At 35.7% G+C, this 21,564-nt stretch overlaps 1 protein-coding gene across 1 annotated transcript; it reads left to right on the top strand.

The window, feature by feature from the left end:
* The first annotated feature begins 1,685 nt into the window (after nt 1-1,685).
* LOC129925172 (uncharacterized) lies at nt 1,686-9,171 on the top strand. Its single transcript, XM_056023932.1, has 2 exons — nt 1,686-1,914; nt 8,475-9,171. Exons 1-2 carry the CDS (start codon nt 1,813-1,815, stop codon nt 8,988-8,990), a joined length of 618 nt encoding a protein of 205 aa, XP_055879907.1. The 5' UTR covers nt 1,686-1,812; the 3' UTR covers nt 8,991-9,171.
* The last annotated feature ends 12,393 nt before the right edge of the window (nt 9,172-21,564 follow it).

The following is a 21,564-nucleotide window of genomic DNA, read 5'->3' as shown; positions in this document are numbered from 1 at the left end:
TAAATTTCCAGGTGCCTAAATATCCGTAAATATATGGTGCCTAAATTTCCTAAATTCAAAATAGTTACATGACCTCCATGCCCAGAAAGTAGCCTAAATAGACGGTGTGTCCGACTGATTTTAACAACCTGGCCAGATAGACGTACACATGTAGGCCTATATATTGTACTGAGTGTGCAGTCCATAATGACAAGACCACCCTGTTTTTTTTCCCCTTGAGCGTTTAACGGTTATGCAATAGTGGTATTTGTATTTTTAGTGGTCAGACAAGAAAATAGCACATCGGCATGGTTAGTCAAGCATGAATTTTACACTATAAAATAGTTATACAGGTCAAATGTTTCTTAAAACTCCAACGATTTCATTTCTATTTCTTTTGGTTACTAGATCTAAATTTGAAATTCTAAATCTATGTTATTTAATGAGATTTTAAACTTTACCGGTATAAGTAAGATTTTTCGTTATATAATAAGTTAATAAAGTACCACTCTTTTCTAAAGGTTTTAATTCAAGGCAAAAAATACAAGCACACATATTTATTTAGACATCTTTTTTTTTAATTGTATTGTGCATTAACCCTTCAATTGCTGAGCTGTTTTACAGTGAATGCATACAAAATGGTATTACATTTCTAATGTTTAAAGGCTAAACTACCACACGCGTCTTATTGGTGAAACGTTTATGTAAGAAACATACTCCTTATTTAATTAGTGATTTTTATTATGGATAAATATTACGATGTTAAAAGAATAAGATTGAACGGTACCGTACAGTCGGATGATTATCTCTATATTCTATATGTCTATAGTTCAACCCCACCCCCACGCCCCCCAAAAGAAAGTTTTAAATAGTTTTATTATTTTTTTTTTAGTTTAGTTTAACTAAATTTTGAAATTCATGATAAACTTTTTAGCTTAACTGCTTTATTTTAGTTGAAAACTAGTTTTAGTTTAACTTTTAAAAGTTACTTTAGTTCCCATCTCTACTTTTATATGAATGGTTAAATGTCTAAATGTCACTCTAGAATTAGAAACACATTGGTTGAAGTAATAAGGTAATAATAATAATGAAGTAATAATAATTTAAGTCATTGGTTAATATGCAAGACTAAATGCATGACGCGTAGGACGTAATCATCTTCTTTTTTGAAGTAACGTCTGTATTATATAAGATAAGATAAGAAGAAGATAAGGATAAGACACGTGAGAACAAAGCCTGGTCAGTGCTAAATCCCGCAAACAAAAACGAGAACAAAAGATAGTACAAGGAATGTACAAGGTAGTTGGTCACGTGGGAACAAAGCCTGGTCAGTGCTAAATCCCGCAAACAAAAACGAGAACAAAAGATTGTACAAGGAATGTACAAGGTAGTTGGTCACGTGGGAACAAAGCCTGGTCAGTGCTAAATCTCGCAAACAAAAACGAGAACAAAAGATTGTACAAGGAATGTACAAGGTAGTTGGTCACATTGTCGAGCGAATTATATGGACATCAGCAAGATCTAATCCCTAAGAACAATACTTTGACCCTCAAAAGGACACTTCAAATTCAGACCTAAAGTAAATAGTAAAATCTCGCGCGCGATGTAATACTTTGTTAGGTAGGACATCTGGGAATTTTTAAATAGGGATACAAAAAAAACAATAGACAACTAAAACAGTCACATGCCTATCAACATTGAGATCACATCCTACACACACACACACACACACACATACATATATATATGCCTACTTTAGATACACATTTTATCTCAAGCTAATTGTAACTCCGAAAGTTGTGCTTTTTTTTTTTCAAAACTAATCTCTTCACTATGAAAACTTGGATAAATTTAGGGTTAATAAAAAAGAAAGTGAACAAGAAATGTAAATACCGGTATGTCTATGTTCTGAAGAAAGGAAAACCAATTAGAAAGGTAATTATTGCAAACTTTTAAAAAACATATAAATTTTTTATTGCATTTATATTGATTTTCTTAACAGCCTTTGAAAACAATTCCATTTTTACTACATAAACATTGAAATACTATGACTCTAGAATAATGCTATTTTATTATAACTTTGATAGAGACAATTGGTATATGGCTTTCATCTTATTGAAAACAAAATTTAGATGTGTAACTTGTTCATTTATATTTTAACGAACATTACACACCGGCTACGAAAATTGATTTGTTCATAGGTTATATATTGTTTATTTTGGTCAAGACATTCCCACCTTTTTTTTTTTTTTTGAACTTAAATAAATAGTTCTTATTTTAATTATCCTTTTAACCAACTTTCTAGCCCATGATATTTAATATCTGTCTCTTTTTTTCCTCATTCCTAACCCCAACTGAATTTCCATTAGATTGGATAAAAAAAATCATCTTATCTTATTTTACCCAGCGTATCGTAATGTTTTCTGAATATACTTTTGACTTGACTTGGAATCGCCAACTGCATAACGCCCCCCCCCTTCCATACACACACATACTCTAGGTAGTACATTTTAGTATCACCATTACTACCCCCCTTTCCGCACACAAGAAAATTTAATTGTTATCTATACTATAAAGTAGAATGTAAGGCGTATGTATGTATGCATGTATTATATGTATGTATGTATTATATGTCTGTCTGTCTGTATGTATGTATGTATGTATGTCTGTCTGTATGTATGTATGTATGTATGTATGTATGCATGTGCCGAATAGAAATCAAAACCGTTTGATCAATCCTTATAAAACTTGGCATAAATGTTCCTTGGGTACTAATTTAGACCGCAGTGTATGTATTGTAGCCCTAAAAAAAAAGTTGACCAACTCTATGAAAGCATTATAACTTCATCGATCTAGGCCATGTTTACATGAGAAAAGATCGAAAGGATCTATATCTAATTTTAAGAACTACAATTTGAGCAGATAGTTTTTTACTTTGACACATGAAAATACAAAATATTGTCCATTGATTTCATTATTGAATGACATTAACCTTCAAATTTGTGTTTCAAAAGCATTTTATTTAACATAAATTCGTTTCTTATATCTGCGAATTTAGAATTCATTACGTGCATTCTTTCATTAGACAATACAGTAATGTTACACATTCTTGGGTCTAAAACTCTAATTCAACTCTAAGATGATAAAACTTCTCTTCGCAAAGATAGTTTTATACTTTAACACATGAACATACTAATTATAGTCCATTCATTTCATATTTTAATCAAATTAACCTTCAAGTTTGTTTTTCTAAAGCATTTTTAATACATTCGTTCGCTAAAGCTGCAAAGTCGTGTTGCTATATATTCATTCATGAATTGCGTACTAAAAAAGGCCACGCATGTGCAGAGCAAAGCCTTCACGCAGCGCAGAATGAACTCTGTCCAAGCCAATATTTAACTGTAGATTAGTCTAGATCTAGATCTATGTCTAACTCAAGATCTACTTTATACTTTAACACATGAACATACAAAATTAAGTCTATTCATTTCAAATTTTAATCAAATTTATGTAAGCCTACAAGCAAATGTTTTTATTTGAAAAAAAATGGATGTAACTCTTTCTTTCCGTAATTATTTACCACATTCTGGTGGAATCAACGCAGGTATCGTCAGTTAGGAGAGAAAGAGTTAAGTCGATTAGCTATTTTGATAGCTCCATTCATACTATTTTTACATTTACGCATTCCGCATTCGCTTTACTTATAACATTACTATTTCCTTTAAGTGTTTACAAAACACTCTCAGTGACAATATCGACAGTGATACGCAAACAAAAATCTGCGGGCTGCAAGTAGTGATGGGAACTAAACTAACTTTTAAAAGTTAAACTAAAACTAGTTTTCAACTAAAATAAAGTAGTTAAACTAAAAGTTTATCATGAATTTCAAAATATAGTTAAACTAAACTAAAGAAAATTAATTAAACTATACAAACTTTTCAGAACTTTTTTTTTGGGGTGGGGGGGTGGGTTAGGGCGGGGTTGAACTAGACCTATATATGATATAATCATCCCACTGTATGCCTATGTTCGATCTTATTCTTCTAACATTGTAGAAATATTTATCCATAGTATATAATCAGAAATAAGGCAATAATGTTTCTTACATTAACGTTAAAGCACAATAAAATTTAAATAAAATGTCTAAATAAATATGTGTGCTTGTATTTTTGCCTTGAATTAAAACCTTTAGAAAAGAATAGTACTCTTTTTTTTTAAATTATAAATCTCATTGGGCTAGAGGCCACGCCTTTTCAAGTGTGCCGAGTTACTTGAACATAAGCTGGACTAAAGATCACAGACACCTAAACGAGTGACCTTTAGCTACACAGAACACAAACCGCGAGATTATATAGCCCAGTAAGCCATTAACTAATTATTTTGTAGAAGACACGACCAGGGCTATCTTTAAATGGAGCGCTAAACACCCCCTACTCTTATTTTATTTCTTTGGTCCTTGACGCCCAATTTATTGATAGACATTGACCATTTTCAAACCAGAATGAAAAAAAAAACACAACGTGCTAACAACTGTCTATAAATATTACGGTTAAATAATTTTTCTAACGTGTTAACTTGAATATTACTCCTGCAGTTAAGTGTCTTGATTTGATAACAATATTCTTAATAATTTGTGACAGTCAATTAACTCCTTGTTATTACTATTTTTTTTACTTAAGATGTGTACTTAGCCACTGTGTATCAGGGTAGGACGACTTTTACACACCTGCCATCCATAGGCTTACTGTGTTCCCTTTTGTAACAGTTACTGAAACCACGAATAAAATAATTAATAAGTAATAATTAAGGAAGTTGTTTCTAACATACGTTCTTTGCATTTAATGTTTCTTACGTACGTTCTTTGCACAATAAAATATAATAAAGATGTGCATGTTTGCGTGTGTGTATTTTTTTTTTGCCTTGTTTTAAAACCTTTAGAAAGAAAGCTAATTTAATTGTTTAATTCTTTTGACTTAATAAATAACGGAAAACCTTACAGTAAATTTTAAAATCGCATAAAATAAATTGAATAATAGTACCGCAGTTAGATCTAGCAAACAAAGAAAAAATATGCTGGAGCGTAAAAAAAACAACAACGACACCTGACCTCTAACTAGTGGACGGGTATAATTTATCTATCTGCTTGACTGACCATGACAATGTGTTATCTTTTTTGACTGACACCCAACTCTATTGCGTGCGTATGCTCAAGAAAAAAAACAATGCTTGATGGCTAACACAAACAACTGTACACACTACACTAGGACTACATGTGTAGGCTCACTAGGTATATCTGACCAGGTTGTTGGTCTGAAATTCATGAACCCATACATCCGACCACTATACAAGGCAGATTGCTCTTTACTTATGATAGATTTACATTAGTAACTAGTTAAATATATACTAACTACTAACATTATTTACATTAACATTCTTACATACATCCATTACAGTTGGTGGCATCGTACATACACAGACACACTCATGCAATACAGATTTTTAAAAATACTTTTAAGTTTGAATAAATCAATCAGTAACATAGTTTAAAACAATAAGGTATATAAAAGGAAAGAAAAATAAAACCAACCAATATAGGTATGTTATTTAACAGTTTCGTAAAATGTTCAGTAACACAAGCTATTAACAAGACACTTAGGTATCCGGCTCCAGCCGAATATCAAATTTTACTATCCGGTCATATCCGGCTCCGGCCGGATATAAAAAAGTACTATCCGGTGCACCCCTAATAGAAAATCATATACCATCTAAATACTCATTTAAACAAGATAAATAAATGATGGTTGAATATTAAATTAAAGAAATTTTGCAGAATGACGGAAAAATCTATGAAGAAAATTAACACAAAAAAAAACTGAAAAAATGTATAAATGTATATTAAAATTAAACAACTAAACCAAAAAGTAAGCAGACAGCTGCATAGTGAATACATAGTCAATGTAATATCCAAGGGTAACAATAAAAACCTAAAGTCGTACAATAAGTCTAAAACATGGAAACAACAAGAGTAGCACCATTAAAAGGAAAAGATGACAACTTAACACATAATAATAATGAAAGTAAAGCTAACACCCTAAATAAATAATCTGCATCAGCTTTCGCAGTCCCAGGAGACAAAGACATAGATATATAATTTGAACCAAGACGACTACATAGGAGATATAGAAGTACAAGAAAAGGGAATCCAAAACCTATTAGCGAACATTAAACAGAATAAAGAAACCGGATCTGATTTTATTCCAGCTAGATTACTCAAAGAGTTATAGACGAGCTAGCCCCAGTGTTCAAAATACATTTTCAGTCATTTCTTAACCAGGTCAGAGTACCAAGGAACTGGAAAGAAGCTAATGTCACTCCCCTGTTAAAAGGGATAAAAATCTGACCCAGGAAACTAAAGACCAGTGTCACTAACCAGCATCACAAACAAAATCCTAGAAAACATCAGCATTCTCAGCCCCAGGTCTCCTGGTCTCATTTCACTTAATTCGAACCAATTCAACAACATATAAGATATAGACGTACAAGAAAATAGGATTTAAAAACTATTAGCAAACATAAAACATATGGACCTGATGGTATTCCGGCTAGATAACTCAAATAACTAAACAATGAGCTAACATTTAACATATTTAAAGCGAAGTCTTCTGTCGTTCGGACTTATCGATGGTCCCGGATTCAAATCTTGTCCGCTCCCATCCCCGTCGTCATGCGGGAGGTTTGGAATTAAATTTATCTTCAGCTCTGAAGGAACATCCGAAACATGGAAAACATTTTTACAAACAAGCACCAGTGTTCCAAATACTTTTTCAGGCATCATGACAGAGTACCATAAGTGACTAGAAAGAAGCTGACGTCACTTCCCTATTTAAACAAGGAGACAATCTGAACCAGAAAACTACAGACCAATATATTTAACCAGCATTATTTCATTATTTAATAAAAATGAACATTTAAAGTATTTTTTTCACTAATTCGTTCGCTGTAACAGCGAGTTTAGCTATTTTGACATACATTTTAATAGATCCATTTGTAATGTCGAGAGCAGTGTTAGGCATACAAATGAAATTATCGTTAAAGGTTATAATATCGCAGCGCTGTTGTGAAAAAAAATCTTTATTTTGGATTTCTTTAGATGCAGGTCAACAATAATTCAAAGTGTTTATTTATTGATGTCTCAGATTCTAAATTTACATAAAATTTAACTAAAATTGTATTTTAACAATAAAATTAACTATTTGACGCATGCATTTTTATCGCATTGTCGCCATCTACGATACTGACCAAGTCAACGCGTCTTGAGGTCATGAACTTGCAGCGTTAGATAAAAATAAATGTTGACTTTTGACTAATAATTTTGAATAAAAAAGCTCTATTTCACGTGATATTTAAATCATTGGGCGTTCAATGTTTAATAATTTACTCATTGGACTCTCTGCCTCCTTCAGTCGTAGAACGACTTATGGTTCATCTCGAACACTTTTTCATATGACTGTGGAGCCCTATTTTAGAGAGACACTCCCGTCCACATATATTGCATGTCAAGGTAGCTTCCGCCTTGGGGGTAGAGGAGCTGGCCATTTTTCATGTGCAGAGCTGAGGCCCATCTTTTCTCGTTGTCCATAGCTTTCTTGGTCACCGTTTCTCTCCAACTAGTGCGGCCTAGGGCTATGTCTTTCCAATGGTCAGTGTCAATGTTCACTGATTTTAAATCCCGTTTTATCACATCCACGTAACGGAGGTGGGGGCGACCAGTTTTTCTTGAGCCAGACGCGAGTAGCCCGTACAGAATGATTTTTTTGGGATGCGATTGTCCTCCATCTGGCGAACGTGTCCTGAACAGCGCAGGCGGCGTTGCCTGAGGACGGTAAAGATGCTGGAAAGGCCCGTTCTCGCAAGAATATCAGTATTGCATACTCTTACTTTCCATGTTATTTTCAAGTTCCTTCGAAGGCAGCGCAAGTGGAGTGAGTTTAGTTTTATCTCTTGTTTTGTGTAGGTAGTCTACGACTCACTGCCGTACAGTAGCCTGCTCAGAATGCATGTCTTGTAGACCTCCATTGAACTAGACTATCAATTAAGAATACATATTTTAAAAGTAGATCTATAACCTACGTTCATTTCATTGATACATCTAGATCTACATATTGGTCTAATAACTGATAAACTATTTGTTTTGATTGGCGGCTATCACTCTTATGTTTCTTAAAAAAAATACTTTCAGTTTCAGACGTGAGTGGCTTCACTCAGTCAGTGTTAGATTTGTGATATGAAAATCATTTAACATACTTGAAGATAATTCAAAAAGTACAACTGGTTTGATGAAAAACAAAAAGTTTTGTTATTTCAAAAAATGATGTGTCTGTATCTTCAAAGTTGACTTCTGATGCTATTTTGCATAAGTTCTCTTCTTTCAATGTTCATTTTTTTTTTATTTTAAACGTTTGTTTAAAATAATTTTAACATTTTTTTTCTTGCAGAGATCATTTTTTAAGAACTCACATCCAATCGTTATTAAAGATTTTTTGGACCGAAAACAGAAAAATCCTTTGACACAGAAAATCAATTTTCTTCATGGACTAAAACAGGTTTTGAATATGGCTGTTAAGTACTGTACTGACTTTATAATACCAGAGGTCGGAGAGTACTGCGGGACTGACGGAGACCTTCAGAGACTAAGTCATGAGGTTGTGTCACACAAAATCCATCTGGACACATTGGATACATTAGTCGAAACCATCCACGACATAGGTTATAAAGATAAAGAAATTTTCAGATGTTTCACGGCTGCAGATTTCTTGAATGACCATAACATTTTAAGTTGTCCATGTAGAAATCCCATTTATTTTCACTACTACAAAAAGATGGAGAAATGTCTCACTCAAGATAATGTCGCCTTCAGTTCTCAAGGTCTAAGGAACAAAAGAACTTTTTTTCTTACCCTACAGAAATGTGTTCACTCCCTGTCTGTTAGAAATCCTAAGCAGTATAGTTAACGCAAGAAGATGATGAACGTAGCTCAATAGTATATAGTGTTGTTCTTCATTTGCTTTGTTTTATTATGTGTCTGTTTTTATATGTACCAGTGTTTATGTGAATAGTCTATTTGATAATATTACATGTAAGTACAAAATTACTATTACTATGTGTTGACAAATAAACATAATTTTTGATGACTTTTACAGTACGGGTTTGTGTTTTACTTATCACGCTGTAAAGTAACTGTGCAATGCAATTACCAAGACAAGTGTTTAGGGGGGAATACTGGAAGATGAGACAGTAGAACACATCCTCTACCACTGCAGAGTGGTCAGAAACACATTCAAAGATACGACTAGTCTTGTAACAGATAGAATTATAGAATTGGTGTATGTTCTTGCACTACAGAACACTGCCAGATACTTGTACCATGATATTAGGTGTCTGATTCTTTTCTTGCTTGGCTCGTAGGGGTTACTTAAATAAGAACAATTATTACTAGATAAACTTCAACTCCAACTCCAGCTATCCTTGAATAACAATAATACTGTAATATCCAATAAAGCACACAATGCCATCAACTCTCAGGAAATATTAATACACAAACACCAGTCCAGGAAGTAACAGTCCAACCTTCCTGGACCGGGAACAAGACCTCACTGGCTAATACACTCTCTCGCACATTCAAAGAAGAGTAAACCATTCAGTTTATAGCACGTGCAAACTATTCAACATCGTAACCTGGGCCTAGAAGTACATAAACAAAGGGATATAGTATGTTACATAAGTAACATATTCCTTCTCGCCATACCCCCCCCCCCCTTGACATCCATCACTCTCGTTATTATTTAATCAAATAACAGTTATTCAAATGTATAATATACACACACACACACACACACACACACATATATAGGGGCCTATATATATATATATATATATATATATATATATATATATATATATATATATATATATTAGGGGTGCAGTCGCTCCGGCTCCGGCTTCAGTATTCGGCTCCGGACGAATATCACTACCAAATAGTAAACCGGATAGTAAAAACTACAGTGTAGTACCTATATTTCTATTAATATTGTTAGGCGCCTCCGCGCTAAGTCTTTTCCAGATATGCCAAACGGAGGTAACACTTAAATATCGAAACAACACAGGCGAAAGGCAAACAATATGAAGGTAGTCGACGCTGATAACGATGTCGAACAAGAAAATTAATACTCAATGCAGGAAATCACCGAATGTTGTCGAACTAAATCTCCACGTCAATAAAAAATATACCAATATTTAGAAAGGGTACATGATTCAATAATGTCAGTTCTGAAATATATTAACGTTTTTGTTTCCAATAAAAGAATCTGTTTTTAAAACTATAAACTATGAATATGCAATATCTTTAAGTACAAAGACAAGGCGTTTTAATCTAAATAGAAATGAAACTTTACAGTATAAATTCGCATTAGGGCCTACATACGTAGCAGCGATGTCTGGCACATTTTAAAAGCTTGTCTTGACCTCTGAGTGGTCGAGTAAACATGTAATATTCCTTAACTACGTCACGCTGATAATCTGTCTATATGTGCGGGTATATCTCCAGAAGTAGAGATGAGCAGCCCCCACCTTCTTTTATTTGTTTAGTCACTGATAGACAGCTGACCACATTAAGCCAGATGTTAACGTGTTGACACAGTCAAGAGGTCACATCTTATGAGGGAACTGAGTTTGTTTACTTAGAGAAGAGTTTTTATTAGGGGGGCTGGACTACAAGCCATATCTCTATAAGGCTAACCTGGTTTGAGTTTGTTTATTATGAGATAGGTTGTCAATCAAGGGTCTGGACCACAAGCCACACCTTTTACACTGTTGACCGAGAAATACGTTTGTTTACTTTGAGTTAAGTCTCAATTAGGGGGCTGGACTACAAGCCAAACCTCTTCGCTGTTACTAAGATTGCTAACTTAGAGAAATATGTCAATTAGGAGGTTGAACATAAAACATACCTACAAGAGTGATTTTTGCAACCTTAAAACCAAGAGTATATTATTAATAATTATTATATTTCACAGCTTAGTAAGCTAGGAACTAATTTAGATGTAGAAATAGAAAGGATCTGTTTATATTAGTATAGAAGACACTGACCAGGCCCATTCCAGGGGTATCTTTAAAGGGAGGGCTCAACAGACTCAACACCCTCAACTTCTTATTTGTTTAATCCATGACAATGTATTGATAGACATGGACCATTCATCACTAGATGAGGACACTAAGTTTGTTTACTTGGAGAGAAATATCATTTAGGGCGCTGAACACACGTTCGTTGCACAGTAAAATAAAACAAAGATGGGCATGTGTGCGTGTGTATTTTTTTTTCTTGTATTAAAAACCTTTAGAAAGAAAACTAATTTCATTGTTTAATTCTATTGACTTAATATATAAAGGAAAACCTTACAGTAAAGTTTAAAATCGCAGAAAATAAATTGATCTAAAGCACCACAATTAGATCTAGCAAAGAAAGAAAAAATATGCTGGAATGTTAAGAAACACTTGACCTCTGTAACTGGTGTACGGATATAAATTATCTAAATGCTTGACTGACCATGCCAATGTGTTATCTTTTTTTGCCTGACCACTCAACACCATTGCGTATGCCCAATGAAAAAAAAAAACGCGTGAAGGTCAACACTATCAACGATACACACTACACTTGGACTACCTGTGTAGGCTCACTAAGTCTATCTGACCAGGTTGTTACAATCAGTCGAACACAAAGTCTATTTATGTTGTTTTTTTTTTTTTTTGGTAGGGAGGGTGTGGATGCTTTTGTTTTCTTCTTCTATAGTTAGTTTTCCTAATGCTCTTAGATCTATATAACAGTAGATCTAAACATAGATATCAAGGTCAGTGGCGTCACTAGGGTGGGTGTCACCCGGAGGGTCAGCTCAGGGTGTCACCCCCCCCACCCCTTCTTTGAAATAAATCTTTTTTTTCCCTTTGTTTGTTGAGCTGTAATGCATCTAATTTATAAGTATCTACGTTATTAGATTGTTGAACAACTATAAAATAAGTGTCTATTTAAATTTAAAAAATTCAAATGTTTATACAATTTATCTATAGTTCACTGGGTTTGTGTATTTATGTGAAACTAATGCTCTTAGATCTATATAACAGTAGATCTAAACATAGATATCAAGATCAGTGGCGTCACTAGGGTGGGTGTCACCCAGAGGGTCAGCTCAGGGTGTCACCCCCCCCCCACCCCTTCTTTGAAATAAATCTTTTTTTTCCTTTGTTTGTTGAGCTGTAATGCATCTAGTTTATAATTATCTACGTTATTAGATTGTTGAACAACTATAAAATAAGTGTCTATTAAATTTAAAAAATTCAGATGTTTATACAATTTATCTATAGTTCACTGGGTTTGTGCATTTATGTGAAACTAATGCTCTTAGATCTATATAACAGTAGATCTAAACATAGATATCAAGATCAGTGGCGTCACTAGGGTGGGTGTCACCCGGAGGGTCAGCTCAGGTATTTGCGTATTTATGTGAAACTTTGCACTCATCCTTTATCTTAGGAATCAAAGACATTGTCATTAATATATAGTTCATTTTTGGAACAATGCAACCATGAGTACTGCTTTTTTTTCTGGATTTAAAACTTGAAAACGTACCATTAACTTGATCAAATTCAATGTCTCTAACGATTTCATGTTCAATAAAATTACCCGTTGTGAAGATTTTTAAATTTTCATTTTAAAAATCATTTTTCACATGACGCCATAGATAAGCTGATGGTAAGAAGGCTTTGATTTAGAGATATTTTTAAAGATCTTAGTGGCATATGAATCATGCACCGTCAATTTTTATTTTCTTCAAGAATAACTTTTGTTGCCTTTAAATCTTTTTTCGGTAATGATATTGCTTACATTGTCGCCTTTTGAAAATTCATCATAAACGCCAAATTTTGAAACTAAATAATTTTTGGTTGGATAGCTCCAAATGCATCAATCAATGATTGCTTACTATAGGACTTGAAGCTCAGCGTTAAAAAACGATCAATGCACTTAAGAATGAACTTCTTAAATAGTGATTCCAGAATCTTGTCATTGCTCGCCTGGCATTGTCTTCTTGTTGTTTTTTTTTTCTTCTGAATCAAAATGCTTTTTTAAGATGAGCCTTTTTTTTATAAAACTTTGCGCTAACGTGTTATGCTTTTGTTAAAGAAAATGTTTAATTTGTCACCAGTTTGTCAATAATTTAAAGATAGGCCTACTCTTGTGTATCTTTGGCCTTCTAGTACATTCACCCCTTAAAAAAAAATAAAGATAGGTAAATAAAATACATTTTAATAACCCTGAACTTCACAAATAAATTCAAAATCGCCCTTTTCTAGACATTTATTGATATTAAGCTGATCTCATCAGCTTTTTTTCCCCCTTAAAATATTCTAGCTTCTGATTGTGATCAGTGTGTGTCAGGGGCGGACTGGGTGTTAAAATCGGCCCGGGCATCTCTATACATTCCGGCCCTTTAATTGTATATCATATGATGGACATCCATTTCTAGGTCTACCTGTTCTCAAAATCATTCTGTTAAGTTTGATAATGTATCCATAACTGAACGCATGCATACAACTCTGTATCTTTTAAAGAAATATAGTAGGCCTTATGTTGCTTTTAAATCGCTAAAAACGTGGGCCCTAAAAGGATGAAGCCTACTAGTTGCACTGTCTACCGATGTGGACTATTATATTTTTCGGAAAATGTGTTACATTAAATTAACATTACACTGTTTTAAACACAACGCTCAGAGGGCCCCCTTTACAAGAGAATATTATAAAACCTTTAATAATTTAAAACGTTCTATAGTGACATTCTAGGTGACCCTACCGGCCCATTTGGGTACCGGCCCACCGGGCATTTGCCCAAATGCCCATATAGCCAGTCCGCCCCTGGTGTGTGTGTATGTCAGTTCGTTTGTCAAACAATAGTCATTTCTTTTACGTCATTTGCTAAAACATTATAAACTTTTTAACATTACAGATGTACTTTCAGCAATGGATTTTATTTACATAGCATTTCTATCTCATTATTATTTATTGTTAATATAGTCACAAAATGTAAAATATTCTGCTTTTATAGAAACAGTCCATCCAATTTATCCTTCCATTGTTTTTCTTCTTTACGTCATCATCATCATCATAAAACTTTATTAGAGTGAGGGCTTGAGAGGCTCAAATCCTCTCTTGCAAAAGCCCTGGACAGAAACCCTGCTGTCTTGCGTAGTGCATAAATGTCGCCATACAGGTCGAGAATTTTTGGGTTTCCCAGACCTGTCGAGACGGAGATCAGCAAGTTTGGGGCAGTCAAACAGAATATGAGGCACGGTTTCCTCTTCTTCCCCGCAGCGGGGGCACCGTGAATCAAAATTTGGCCATAGCCGCGAGAAATATGAGCCAACAGGACAGTGGCCTGTCCTGCACTGTGCTATAATAGCTTGCTCAGGCCTGGACAGCCTCCACCACGGGGAAGTGCGGTCAGGGCGCCTCATGCGCTCCCAGACTCCACGGGCTTTTTGGGACTTGTCCCAGCACTCAAACCACTTTTCCATTTCTGTTTTCATTAACCTTCTTAACATCAACCATAGCAACACTTGTCAACTGTATTTGTAGCCGCACGATCTTGTTTTTCAATTATCCAATCCAGATGAACTCTTCATATGTCTTTTAATATTCCAATTACAAACTTTTTTAAACCTCACATTAAATTAAGTCACAAAATTGTTTTTTTCATTTCTATACAATTAGTTGAAAATAGTCGACAAAAAAAATACATTTGTTTTTTGCTATTAAGTGATTAAATCGTCCCAATTATGAAGCATCAGAGCCATTCTTTTCACATCTGGCATAATTTTCCTTTTGCTCTGGATAATTTCTTTCTTTAATCATGTGAAATCGGCATACGCCAAGAAGACAAATCCCCTAAAATATTCAAGTATATCACTGGACTGACACATAATAACATTGCCTTCATCTTGGCTAGAGCTTCTTTGACAGAAAAATGGAATTACATCATGATCTTCAGAAATTTCAATGGCCACTTACTGACTTTCGAATTCTACAAAATTTACATTTATTGAATGTGATAGTTTACTTCCTAGTCCAAACCTCCCGCAAGACGACGGGGGATGGGAGCGGGCTGGGTTTGAACCCGGGACCATCGATAAATCCAAACGACAGTCCAGCGCGCAAACCTTACAACCAGGCAGCCATCCAGCCATTCTTTGCCTGAAGAATGTCGTCATTTGTTAATCAATGATTATTGGTTGGCATCCCGATACTACTGTGCTAGCTACAAAATATAGGCTTTTGATACTGTTGTCTTTTGTACTATAAGAAGACTATCTTACTATATAGTCTAGATCTAGAATAAATATAGTATATTATACTTTATTATATAGGATGGTGTCTAGCCTGGACATGTGGACTATAATAAACATATTAATGCATAACAATCATAATAATAATGTTACTTACTAGGTAGGCTATTAGATCTAGATATATAGGTATATATTTAATAGGCCTATATCTAGAAAAATACTAGTAGGCCACACGTAAAATTAATCTCTTTAAAGAATAAGCAAAGTGTTCTTCTAAATATTTAGAATGTGTGAAGGGTTTCCTTAAAGAAAAAGTTTGGAAAACACTGGTCTAGACCTAATTGCAACATAATTTGAAATCAGATCTTACCTGAGCCTGTGTTGATATTGATAAACCCCTACTCCTGGAGTCCTGTGTGACTGGTTCAACTAATTTATTCAATTTCTTAACTTTCGGGAGTTTTACTCCTAGTTCGCGTATATTACGGTAAATGGCAGAATTAAGACAATTTCGTTTTTCAAGACTATTGATCAAAATTAGATCTAGATTTTCCATTGTTAAATCCTAGAACAATTTAATACGATCTAAATATCTAATAGAATTTAATAGATCTAGATCTATATCTAGGTCTAGATCTGTGTAGTGTAACTGTTAGTGTTAGTAATCTGAGATGAACTCATATTGAAAAATCAGAGCAGGAAGGACTCAATCCTCCCCTTGTGCTCTGGCAAGAAACTTAGCCGTCCGGCTTAATGCCTCGTAGCTACCATACAAGTCGAATGACTGCTCAGACAGGTCCCCCTTTAGCTCGTGGAGCTGGGGACACTCGTACAAGACGTGCGACACTGTTTCGGCGCTCTCTCCACAGTGACGGCATCGGGAGTCAAAGTTCACGCGGAACGGGCAAAGTATGCCCCAATAGGACAGTGTTCCGGTCTGGGTAGACTATAAGGGCCCCATACACTGATCTATTGGGGTCCCTCAATACCGACCCATCGGTATATCAGAAAATGGCATCTGATGGGTAGGATTTAATTGTTCCTGATGCCAAATTTTGAAGAATGGCAGTTGTTAATCGCCTTTCGGTGGCTCCCTCTTGTCTTCATCAATTAACGAGGGGATTGAACTGTTCAGGAGCTCACCAAAGAGTGCAGACTTCTCTGGGTCATCTACATGGTTGACGTTAATTCACCTAGTTCTAGGTTGAGTGGAAGTATAAGCCTTCTTGAGAAGTAGTTAGATCTTGCTTAGCACTAGTGAATGGTCTGAGTTGCAGTCCGCACTATGGTATGAGCGGGTGTGGTTGACACTTTTCAGATCCATCCTTCGGGTGATGCAGAGGTCAAGCTGGTGCTACCTTTTTGAGCGTGGGTGCTGCCAAGAGACTTTGTGGCGTTCCTTGCCAGAGAAGAAAGTATTTGTTACACACAGTTCATGAGAACTACAGAACTCGAGTAGCCTTTGGCCATTGTCGTTGGTTTTGCCAAGCTCTGTTTGATGGCATTAAAGCGGCCCTGGGTATAACATTGTTTAAGCCTGCCCCCCTTCTACCGAAATCTCGAGAAAAAATTACAGATCAAACCAAGCAGCTAGATCGATGGACAGAACACTACCTCAATGTCTATGCCACACAGAATACAATAGACGATGTCGCCCTGGCTTCTCTACCAGATCTTACAGTATTGGAATGCCTAGATGAGCTTCCGAGCCTTAGTGATCTCAAAAAATCAATTAACTGCATGAAAAATAGCAAATCTCCAGGGAGTGATGGTATCCCAGCGGAGGTAGTTACAGTCAACGAATCACTCCTGCTCCCTGAACTCTATATTCTCCTCTGCCGCTGTTGGGAAACAGGTCATGTCCATAGGAAATGCGCGACGCAACCATAGTCACAATATTCAAGAACAAAGAGAATCGGAGTGACTACAACAATTATAGGGGTATCTCTCTCCTCAGTATAGTGGGCAAAATCTTTGCTAGAGTGGCACTATCCAGGCTGCAAGTGATAGCTTCTAGAGTCTACCCAAAGTCTCAGTGTGGATTCAGGAGTGGTAGACCCACTATATACTATAGACATGATATCCTCTCTACGACTACCGGAGGAGAAATTCAGAGAGAGAGAGAGAGACAGACCCCTTTACATCGTTTTTGTTGATCTGACTAAAGCCTTTGACATGGTCAGCAGAAGTGGCCTTTTCAAACTCCTAAGGAAAATAGGTTGCCCTCCTAAACTACTGAAGTTCATTGAGTGCTTTCATGAAGAAACGAAATGTACTGTCAAATTTAATGGAACCCAATCAGCACCTTTTGAGGTTAGCAGTGGTGTCAAGCAGGAATGAGGGCTCGCACCTACTCTGTTTGGTATATTCTTCTCCTGTCTACTGCATTATGCGTACAACGACATAAATGAAGGTGTGTTTCTACATACACAATCCTCTGGAAAACTATTTAATATATCAAGGCTGTGGGCAAAAACCAAGGTTAGTAGGTTACTTATCGGGGAACTCTTGTATGCTGATGTATTTAGGCTGATTCTAATATTCAGCTTCAGTCCCTGATTGACAAATTATCTGCTGCTTGCCAGAAGTTTGGCTTAAACATTAGTCAAAGCAAGACTAAGATACTAGTCCAGAACACAAATACTGCACCTCAAGTAAACATTAATGGCCAACCACTAGAGATTGTTGATCACTTTTGCTATCTCGGCTCCATCATATCCAACAATACTCTACTGGATAAAGACATCAACAATAGGATAGCCAAAGCAATGGCCACCATGTCACGGTTGCAGAAAAGAGTGTGGGACAACATATTGCTGACTAACAATACCAAAGCCCTAGTCTACCGGACTTGTGTGTTGAGCACTTTGCTATATGGAAGTAAAACATGGTCAACCTACTCATGACAGGAAAAAAAAAGCTGAATGTCTTCCACCTCCGATGCCTAAGGCGGATTTTTTAAATAAGGTGGCAAGATAGGATAACCAATGAGGAAGTGCTACGAAGAGCAGCGGTACGTGACGTTTTGGCGTCGCTGTTTTGGCGCGAGACGTTTTGGCGACGGGGACGTTTAGGAGCGAGATATAATTTGACGATAATTTAATAAGCTCTTAGCTTTTATAACAATGTTTATTTCACTCTACCATAATATTGTATGTATAGTATGAATTCTAACACCGTTCAGCGAATTTGTTTTTAAATTATAAAGGTTTTGCTTATTTCATGAATATAGGCCTATAATAAGTCAGATTTCTGAATGGTAATGACATGCTATCCCCTCCCCTTTATTTATATGCGAGTTCTGCTAATCGCACTGGATGACATTTTTGGATTTCTTTTTTTTTTATTTGACATGAGTGTAATATACGAACTAGCTAAGTGTCACATTGTAATATAACAAAAACCAAGTTAACATCTAAAGCTCTATTACGCTGAATGACGACAATAACTCCACACATAGTTAAGATCAAGACACGGAATGTGGTCAGTACACACTCTAACGTGAATCCACAAATGTAAACAAACACTAGGGGCGACAATAGATAGAAACAAATTCAAGATACTTTGAAAAAATATATTTTGAGAAACTGGGTAAGGGGTGATTTGGGTGACACATCTCGCATTGACGCAGGTATAATTAAACAAATGAAGCACCGAGCACTGGTCGTTGGCGTCATGCGTCTGGCGATCATCTCATTGGGACTGGTCATTATCTGTGACACCTATCTCGCTCCCTCTCTTCTGGGCACATTTCACTCCAATGTTAATGTAAACAAATAATTGCATCAATTTATTGTCTATCATCGTTACATTTTGTTTTTATTTTTTATTTTAATGTAGATTTAACACCTTAAACAAAAACATTTGAAATAAAAGTGTGCCTCTTAATAAACACACATACACAAGCCAAAATGTTTATTAGACAATGATGTGAAACACAAACACACATCTACATGATGTAAATGATAAGTCACGTTGATTAATGGACTTCTTATAGCTCACATAAAAAAGGTATTAGGAGAAGATAATTACTTAAATAACATATATAATGTACGAAAGCTACTAATGTTTTTCGCTTAAAAATGTGTTTAAAAATTTAGAACAAACAGAATTTTTCACTTTTTTATACCGAGAATACATATATTCTACCCCCTCTCCCCCCTCCCCCCCCCCCACGCTACCACGAAAAAAAAGACTATTTCATGCATGCATATTGTGAAGTATGGATGGCAGCCTGGTGTTGTGTAATGTTAGAGATTTAAAAATAATTAAATAATAAACTAAAATACCAAAAATAGCGGACACAAATATTTCTTCTTCTGTACGTAAAAAAATATGCCTTAACACAAACACTCATGCAAAACATAAATATGCATAATTCTTTTTAAAGAAATAATACAATAAACGTACATATTGTATTTCGCGCCAAAACGTCCCTTGCGCCAAAATGACCTTCGCGTCAAAACGGCGGCGCCAAAACGTCCTGCTTCGGAAGAACAGGGTGCCAGGAAATCCGCTCTTGTTATCAGCAGCAGACGCCTTGGCTGGCTTGGCCACGTTCGTAGAATGCCAGTATGTCGACTTCCACAAGGCAGGAGAACAGCTGGTCGCCCACTTTTACGTTATACTGATGTATGCAAACGCGACATGAAACTCTTCAAAATCGACATTAGCAGCTGGGAAAAAGTAGCACTGGATAGATCCACATGGAGAGAGAGCATAAAGGAAGGGTCTCGGATTACAAATGCTGAGATGCCATACACAACAGAAGCAGAAAGAAGGGTGAAAATGCAACGGGCCTGGTGTTTTCATATGCCCAACCTGCAATAACAGCCGTGTATCAAGGATCGGCCTCTTTAGTCACACAAGAAGTTGCAAACCCCGCTGGCGGGGGGGGGGGGGGGGTTAAACTCAAAACTGAGTCGAAACCCATTTAGCTACCCTCATAACAGTTTGAGTGCGTAATTAGCTTTTTTTTTTTTTATTGAAGAGGTATTTTTAGCTTCAAACCCTACTGAATTAGGGGGGGGGGGGGGGCTTTAAACTCAAAACCCCTTCAAAAATTTGAGTGTGTATTTTGCTTTTGTATATTGAATAGGGCGTCTTTCGTAAATTTTTGAGGGGGTTTTAAAATCAAAATCTTCCTTAACTGTGCTCTTGGAATTTGGGATTGTCGTTTGCATTTTTTTTTGGTTTTTTTTTTATAGAAGAGGGGGATTTAACTGCTAAAACCCCTGGTAGGGGGTTTTAAACTCAAAACTCCCTAGAAAGGGGTTTTAAACTCAAAAAACCCTTGGTTGTGCTGGGGCACGTGATGGTTTAGCATTAAAATCTCACCTAAAAAAAAAAAAAAAAATCAGTCACTAAATTCCGATCCCCTCCCCCTGCAGGGGGGATTTCATTTCGGGGGGGGGGGGTTCAACCGTGACCTCCGTGACCCCAGGCCGTAAGGCTGGTTTGTGACGTAGTAGGTCAGCGACCATTGTTTCTGATCGTAACCAGAGCCTGGCTGTGTGTTAGCGCTTAGGCGAAGTGTTGTAAACTGTAACACAGCCAACGTGTAGTTGTCCTGATGACTATACACAGACGTATTATTAAACTAGACTAATCACTGGATCTAGACTTTATGTATTTACTTAATATACACACTAAGTGATTGTGTTAGCATTAGCGCTTAGGCGAAGTGTAAAAGGTAACACAACCAACATGTAGTTGTTGTCCTCATAACTATAAACAGACGTATTATTAAACTAGACAAATTACTAGGTCTAGACTTAGATGCTCATAACCATAAACAGACGTATTATTAAACTAGACAAATTACTAGGTCTAGACTTAGATTCTCATTACTATAAACAGACGTATTATTAAAGTAGACAAATTACTAGGTCTAGACTTTATGTAATTACTTAATATACACACTAAGTGATTGAAGACTGCTTTGTGTGTGTTGTAAACTGTAGTGTGTTGTAAACTGAACTGTAGCACACCTGGCTGAATGTTTGCATTAGTGCTTAGGCTAAGTGATATAGTCTGTAACTCATTAACGTGTAGTCATATATGTTATGACTTTTCTATAAACAGTATTACACCTACATATGTTATTAGAATATAAAATTGATCAGTTGCTTTACAACTTAATGTACACACTAATGATAACAAGCATCACAACAGAAATAACACAACATGAAAACAAATG

The sequence above is a fragment of the Biomphalaria glabrata genome, chromosome 3 (assembly GCF_947242115.1).
Source record: "Biomphalaria glabrata chromosome 3, xgBioGlab47.1, whole genome shotgun sequence".
NCBI lineage: Eukaryota > Metazoa > Mollusca > Gastropoda > Planorbidae > Biomphalaria > Biomphalaria glabrata.
This window is presented reverse-complemented; position numbering and strand designations above follow the sequence as displayed.